The sequence below is a fragment of the Cygnus olor genome, chromosome 4, assembly GCF_009769625.2.
Source record: "Cygnus olor isolate bCygOlo1 chromosome 4, bCygOlo1.pri.v2, whole genome shotgun sequence".
Lineage (NCBI taxonomy): Eukaryota > Metazoa > Chordata > Aves > Anseriformes > Anatidae > Cygnus > Cygnus olor.
The window spans coordinates 24243628-24252208 of record NC_049172.1 but is presented as its reverse complement, the minus strand read 5'-3'; the positions used below and the strand labels follow the sequence as shown (position 1 = coordinate 24252208).

The 8581-nt window shown below is 34.1% G+C and overlaps 1 protein-coding gene across 3 annotated transcripts in view; it reads right to left on the bottom strand.

The window, feature by feature from the left end:
- Positions 1 to 5788: 5788 nt before the first annotated feature.
- The window catches only part of GPM6A (glycoprotein M6A), a 118403-nt gene continuing 115610 nt past the window's right edge, over positions 5789 to 8581 (bottom strand). For all 3 annotated transcript variants that reach the window (XM_040556069.1, XM_040556067.1, XM_040556068.1), the window contains one exon: positions 5789 to 8058. In XM_040556069.1, coding sequence (XP_040412003.1) covers positions 7906 to 8058 — 153 coding nt within the window. In that variant the 3' untranslated portion in view covers positions 5789 to 7905. The remainder of the gene's footprint in view (positions 8059 to 8581) is intronic.

The following is an 8581-nucleotide window of genomic DNA, read 5'->3' as shown; positions in this document are numbered from 1 at the left end:
AAAATGCAAAAATATCACTTCCTACACAATTTATCAAAACATTAAAATGTGTCATTTCTGAATACTACTATCCAGTTCTGTATTTTAAACAAGAAGATTTTCTTCCTTTTTTTTCTTTTTAGATAAACATTTTTTTGAGATAAAACAATGAATATCTACTACTATTCACTTAATTGTATCATATATTTATATATCATATATATATATCATATATACATATCACATATATCATATATTCACTTAATTGTATCATATATCACTATATTGTATCTTATATCTTGTGGTATAAACTCACATTGTTACTTTCAACTAGTTTTTTTTTTTTCATGAAAAAAAGTTTTGTTGTTTTGATTATCAGTTTTTTTGTCCCGGTGTAACTCCCCACCCAGTTTTGTGAAAATATTTTATTTTCAAATCAAACAAAATCATGCCTAATAATGACCTAATAATGTTAGAAAGAAAAGCAACAATAAATCTTCAGTATTGTTTGAAAATTATTGCATAGCACAGATTGACGTAGTATCTAAGGTTTCCCTATTTCCCCCCGTCCTGACTTTCCCATGTTTTTACCTTAAGAATACTGAAGGACAATAGAAATTGCTTTAAGAGGCTCAGCTTTTTCTCCTTAGTTAACAGCTTCTCCATAGCATTCACAGGGTAACAACCTTACCATACTGAGCATATTCCTCAAATCTAAACAGTCAGGATGAGAATATTCAAGAAGAAATATGATGAACGATTATGGCAGGGTCTTAACTGGGCACAGCTTCACATTTGCTCAGTCAGGTAACATCAGTCCTGGTACCATTCTCAGGCACCTGGAGCAGACCTTACTTGTACAAATGAAGGTCGCAGACAGGCACAGCAATGGTTTGCCTGGGGACAGTGATGGGTTGGTGAAGGCGCTACCAGGAAAAGGATTGGACGCAAGTAAGCATGAAGTTCCAGCACCCAGGGTTACCCCCCAGAGACTGTAAGGGAAGGGGAAGAACAGCATTTAGCTGGTTAAATTAAGACAGAAAAAAAATCTGCTCATACACATACACACATTAAATGCTGGGAGAAATCCTAAGTACTGTTATGCTTAACATAACTGTCAGGTGGTTTGGAAGAGCTAAAGGGAAAAAAAATAATAAAAAAAAACATGAAGGATGAAGGTCTAGAGGTCTGCTATTAGCAGAAATCAAATCGAGCTGAATAGACCCATAAAGAGCCAAAGCTGCTATTAATTTTATAGATAATCATACCATTTGCACAAATATCTGATGATTATAATAGAGTAAATGTTATTTTTAACAAGAAAAAAGTTCACCTTATCAGTGAATTTCCTATGGCAATAGAAACGGTGGGTCTTCAATGATGAAACTGGTTGCTGCTCACCACCCATAACACAAAGAGATCAAGAATGATAAAGATAAGACAAATTCAAACTAGGGACTAGGAAAAGAGAACCACATTACCCAAAAGACTAAGAAGTACAAAACCACCGTCCTTGTAAAACAGAAATGAACAAATACTCCTTCTGAGAGGGATGGATGTGTCCATGCAGCTGCAGCATTAACCATCCTCAATGATGAATCTAGAAACTGAAGTCCAAAAATGACCTTCCTCCCATTTAAGAACTGTCTTATTTATTACCTGTTAACTTTCTCTCTTTTTTTTTTTTTTTTTTTTACATGTATGAGAACTTTCCTATGGCTAATTAATCTTAAAATACTTTTGACAAGAAACCATGTGAAAATGATGTTTAAATAAATTGGAAATTAATCAGACTGCTGATATCCACATGGTTGCTGACACCTTCAAGGAACTCCAATAGGTTTGTTAATAGACTTCAATTTATAAAAAACCATGCTGTGTTTCCTCAGGTGCATTTGATTTATTCAGGTACCCATTAATTGTACCCATTTTTGCTGTAGTTTCAAAAAAAAAAAAAAAATCTGATAACTGACCACTGGTTAATTGCACATTAAAAAAAAAAAAGTTTTATCAGACCATGCACTGTGTGTCTATGTAAAATGATATGAAAATGTAATCACTTAACTTTTAACTATTACATTGCAAAAATCCTAATATTTGTTTTTCAGCAAATGATATAAAAAACAGACTTACCAGACTGCTGACCCTGAAATTCTGACTTTATTCATTTCTGTTCATAAAATGGACCCTTGCCACAGTGGGACCAGGATTGTGTCTGTGCAGTAGTAGCCCTCTTCTGCATTATCCACTGATCTGCTTTAAATGACATAAGCTCTGCCTGCTTGTTTCATGCTGCTGCACATGTAACACATCTGCTATGCCATCACATTATTCATGCTGGGAAGGGAAACCAAGAGCACATGGCCACACCACCAGCTACTTGGTCCTACTGTGACAATTAAAGGCAACTTGCAGATACAGGTTTCTCTCAGCCATCTGTTCTTTTAAGGATAAATATGTCTTGGAACTGCCCAAAATTAAGATTTTCCAGACATTATACGCCATTTGTACCTTGCCAGAAGCTCTCAGTACTCCTTGAAACCTATAAGGTATACCTACTTTTGAGGCACAGGTCCTGTGATAGGTTATTAGTTGGCTGCTAAGGCTACTTTAGATGGAAAATCTTACTACTCTTTTTCTCTATCTTCATCCCTTCATCTTTGTCCAGCCATGTGACATAACACTCGTTAGTCTTTTTTTTTTTTTTTTTTTTGTAGTATGATTGGGACCTAGTGGCAAAATTTCAGTTGTTGCTCTGTTATTGCTGAAGCTGTGGCAGCTGCTGCAAAAAGAGCTTTTCTTTGTCATCACCTCACCACTTCTAGAGGAGATACACCTACTCCCAGGTCATCCCTTCCAACCAGGGAAATTTCAGCAACACTGATTCAGATCAGAATCGCCAATTCAAACACCAACCAAGATTGTCTTTCCTGGGCCTCACATATATCTGGCCTGATATCTTGACATGAGAGGAAGGAGTCCACAACAGCTTGTACAATGTGGGCAGAACAATTTTCTCAGAACAAATTTCTCCTTGCAGAGTAGCTTCAGCATTCCTGGCTAATGGTCAAACTATTGCAAGCCAAAGGCGATCCACTTCTCTACCAATCACCAACCAATCACCATACCAGCAGGTATCACTTACCTGTTGCCATCATTACTAATAACTGTTAAATCCAGGAATAACCCTCTGAAGCTTTGGAATCCTCTGCAGATATCTGAAAGAATAAGAAACTATAGTTGATAACCTCAGAATTCAGAAACTGTTGGAGTTCCTCCCTTCTAAAGAATACAAGTCAGAAAAACTCAGAAAGAGCTGATAAATATATTAAGTGCTGACCTCTTCAATTGATAATCTATCTACCCAGAATGTTGGAAGTGCCAAAAGGGGATATCACCTGGAGACATAAATCAGTTTGCCACCTAAATAGTGTTTATTCGCAGCATTTCTGTGCAACCCATTAGAAAGAAAATGCTGCTTATAGCTAAGAGTGAGCCTGCATAAACAACACCTCTCCTCTCCTGGGATGGAATGTATTATAGTCTGCTCTTTTATGGCTTAGTTGAATTGTGATGTGGTCTCTTCAGAAAACCAGCTATATTAATAGTTGTGGTAATTCAGAAATTAATTTGACAAATGCATTGGAACTTAACAATGAACAGAACTATATAAACATTCGTCATTGATTATTATAGCAGGTACATTACAGAAATGTTCTGTCCTAAAATCTACCATACCAACTGTAGATGAATGCCACCATGGGTAGGTTCTACAAATACTTTTGATCAATGTCTGAAGTCAAATTATTTTCCCTTAAGACCTCTCTAAATGAAGTTATTAATTTAACCCCATTACATTTTTAATTTATTAATTAATCCATTTTAGTAGTTTAAGAAATTATCTGGAACATGGTCAGCTGTGTTACATTGAAATCTATGGGATAAGACTAGAGTTGGTTTTTTGTTTGTTTGTTTCTTTTTTGCTTTTTTTTTAGACGGGGTGGGGAGTCATTCACCATTTCTACTTTTGCTAACATGAAATTGGCAAATTTCAGTGTCTCTTGTTTTTAACTATATAGACAAACTACATGATACATTGACTTCAGGTGTAAGGCTGGCTTAAAAATCACCCTTCTCTCCATGCCTGTTGTGGACATTCATCCCCACATCTGCAGTGAATTTCACCATTGCCGAAATCATGCTGATGTAGATTTCTGTGGCTTTGCTGAAAACAGAAACACTGATATGATCCTGTTGATATATAAAATACCTTGGGAAGGGAAGGGAAGTTGATAGGGATAGAGATAAACAGTTGGGAAGGTTTTGTAACTCAAGCACTTTTTGCATCTATTTTGTAACATGCTATTAGCACTATTGATTACCCATCAGTAGTGCTAATAATCAATAGTGCTAATATGTTAATAATTGATTAGCAATGGTGCTAATAACACTAATGGCAAACTATGAAGAAAATAAGAAACTGAGGACCTAGGGTTGGGAAATTCTTAAACTGGAGTCTTCATTGAAGTACATCCTTTTCTGCAGCAAATAAAAATAAAATAAATCAAATAAAATAATACTGTACCAAACATTTATCTACAATTGATTTTCTCATTTCTGAAAAGCACAATAGTCACAGTTTGACTAAGCACAGAAGTGTCTATAGAAATCAAGACCCATGAAACCTACCTCAAGATAAGTTAGCCTTGGCTGCCAGGAAGCAGAACATTTGGAATGTACCAAATATGTGTATACTTTGAAGTGAACCAGTTATGACTGATGTGTTGTGTTATGGGAAGCTCTGCTGCTCCCTTGGCCTGTGCTACTGATGAAAAATTGCTATTATGGAACACGCTCTCATCAAGAGCACAAAAAGAGCTAAATAACAGCTAGTTAAATGAGAAGTAAACACATCTGGGATTTATATCATGATTATTTTTCCTTGTTATCATGTTAATTGGCACAGACACAGACAACATTTTCTTAACCATTTAAATTATGTTACATGCACGCAAGTAATGCAGAATTGTTGTCAACGTTTTAAAGTATTAGTTACTGTAACTTCCAGGTACCAATATCTTCAGTAGTCTTCACGTTGATGCCAGACCGGCTTCTTGTAAGCTGTTCCAAATGAGACCTCAGTAATGCCAATCTTGTGCAGTTGTTCTCATGACTGACAGGCTAAAATTATAACAAGTATGTCCAGGCAAACTTGCTCTTCCTAGACTCTGTCATTCTGATCTTATATATATATATATATTACTCTCTTATTCTTAGTATATATCATTTCTGATCCTAAATGTTCTTTAAGACATTTGAAGAAATTTACACATTAGGAATGGTCAGGAATTTTAATGAAGTACCCATATTACCTATAACTGAATTCCACATCATGGGAAAGCTGCATATTTTATTTTTACCTGTATGTGATTAGACAGAGGTACAGTCCAGAGAGAATTTAGAGTCATGAAAGGTATGAAAATATCACTCTTGGTTTTGGATTTTCTTTTACATCTTCCATTGAAATGATTTTTTTTTTTTTTTTATCATAAATTTGACAGAGACATGTTCTATAATACATGCAACATCTCCAGATTATTTTTTCTAATTTTATTTTTTGCTCTCATAATTTCTGCCAGAGGATCTATATCCTACAACATCTGAAAGTGGACTGTACAAAAAAATATACACAACTGAGAACACTGTTCCAGTAGCAAGGGCAACAGAAGGAACTAGCTTCTTCCACTTCTGGTTACAATGATTCGGTAAGTATAGGCAAAGAAAAAAATTACACAACACAAACAATTAATAAGTACACAAAGTACACAAGTGTCTTTATTACATTTTTGCAAGCACTTTGTTCTACATTTCAAAAACGCCACCATCAAGCTGTTGGCACATTTATGTACAAAACAGATTAATTGTAATGCCTGCTACAAAGCATTCTTTGTGAAAATACAAACTCTAATACCAGAGAAGAGCCAAAAGCATTAACATCATTACATGAGTTTAAAAGACATAGTTTTAAAAATCAGCACAAACGTTTTAAGACACAAAACTGAAACACTACAATATAGAATCCAAAAGAGAGGTTCCTAATACTTTTTGCAGAACTGTAATACTGGTACTGCACATTATCAGAAAACTGTTGACCCCATAGGACAGCCTAAGTGTTAAAAAAAATAATAATAAAAATAAAATAAAAATAAAAAAGAAAAAAAAGATAAAATCAAAAACACAATCAAAAAAACAAAACAAAACAAAACAACCAAAAGAAAAAAAAAATCAGTCAACTAATACTATTTATTGCATTATCATGCCACAAATAACTATAGTATTACCCTCTACTTACTACAAGAATTGTTAAAAATTACTGATGATGCATGACTAATAATAGTACAAAGAAGAGTTTTACTCAAGAAATTTTATTAGAAATGCACTTACACTGAGAGAGAATTCACAATGGTCCAATAAGTGCACAAAACTACCTAAGATTTTTAACACTGACAAAAATGTCTTGTCAGGCTACTTCACTTTAAAAGACACTTTACAGCATTCTTGTAGCATTAGAAATAGGCAAAAAAAAAAAAAAATCCACCAAATTTGGTCCAATAATACAGATTTTGTTTAAATAGGGGTTTTTGTTTCATTTTTGATACAGGTAATTCTTTCAAATTAAGATGACCTATCTTTCTGATACCATTTTCCTATCAAAATAAATGTTCAAATATATTACTACACTTTCAAATAATAAGCTCTGTAGTGGTCTTTCACCTTACTTTAACATAATACAGGTAAACAAATATGTGTAGGAAAGCTAGAAGCCAAGCTATAACATTTATGGAAGTATTCTTTAATATATCTTGTACAGTTCAGACAGGTGCAATCCATTTAAATTTTTAAAGCAGGTAAAAAGACTTCTGACTCCTATGGTCACTGTATTTTTGATATATTACTTTCATAAATGTAGCTAAGCAGTAATTTCTCACATCATCACATGAACAGCTCCAATTTAGCATAACCATCATTGAATTAATTAAAGAGAGATCATTCTGTAAAAAACTATGGATAACTATATCACTTAATTAACAACTGTCTATATACCATAACTCTTTAACAGGTAACCGTGGTATTGAATTCCTTCAAAAGGCAAGTGGCCATGCATTGTTAGCACCACGGTCTGCATGCTCACAATACAAACAGGAATTATCACCCATGGAACTTGGAACAAGAGAATATTCTTTAAAAACATCAATAATAATACAATGTTAACAAAGATAAGAAGCACTTTTTTTCTTTTTTTTTCTTTTTCCTTTTTTTTTTTTTTTCCATTTTTTACCCACTATTACAAATTTAGAAATTGCACCTTTGATTGTTTAAAACTTTCTTAGGACCTTCATTCAAGTTGATCAGGGTCCATCTGGCAAGATTTCCAAATATAAAGGAAAGTCATCAGTGTTTTCTTTATATATTGTACATCATGTACAATGGTCCCTTTGAAGTATACCTGTAGTTAAAGTAGTTATTGAACTCAAAACTAAAAAGTATAAAAAGCTATCTTTTTTTTCCAAAAACATATATGAAACAATGCAAAAGGTGTTATGCATAACACATACAAAGTGATTAAAAAAATCAAACACATATTTGTATTTGACAGTAGTTTAGTATCCTTCATCTAGCAGAACTAATTAGCTTAAAAGGATTCAGGAAAGGCTATTTAGGAGCTCTGTGGTAGAGAATGGTCACACAAAATAAGAACTAATTAAGAAACCAAGTGCTAGACAACCAAGAATTGTATATGGGTGATATGTAAGTCACCCAAACTATCTTTTGTGAGAAGCACTTTCAATTGTTTTTAAAATGATTGGATGACCTTTAGTTAAACAACAAAGCATTCACATGTTAGAAAGTAAGAGAAGGATTCTTTTATGTGTAAGCATTGAGCCTCTCTTTAGAGCGAGTAGAATGAATATCATGAAGCTCTTGCTCTTCCTTTGACTTAATATCCTCATATTTTTGCATTCTGCAAGCATCTTTCACATAGGCCCAGTTGGCAGACAAGACCATGAGATAATGGACCTGTAAGAAAGGTAACATGGAGTTAGGCACCAACAGACCTAGTCAGAATACAGCATGTTCACGCTTCAAAAACTACAGGATCGAGTTTGGGATTTTATCAGAAGGGAGGCATTGCTAAGTCAAGAAGTAGTAGTACAGCAATATGACACAAAGTTCAACCCTGAGGTTTGTTAATCCTCAAATTACTTAGCTCATAGCTGAGTTACTGTTAGTGTGACTAGCAGTTGGTAGCAATGAGTGTAAAAAATTAAAAGAATTGAAATTCAACAAATTTCACCAATTAAGTAAGTCTGTAAATCTATGTGGAAAAATGGCTTCTGGTAATTTCTTTCAGAGTTTTACCTACTGAATCACTATTTATTAAAGCAGTTGCTTAAGACTGAAACTTGCCATAGATACTCTGCAGCCTTACGACTACGTATCCAATATAATTATGGAGAGATTTGCATTTTTCTTAAAGTTAGCATTGGCTTTCCATTTAGCCACATTTTCCATTTAGCCACATTTTCTTTCTTCTACCTAC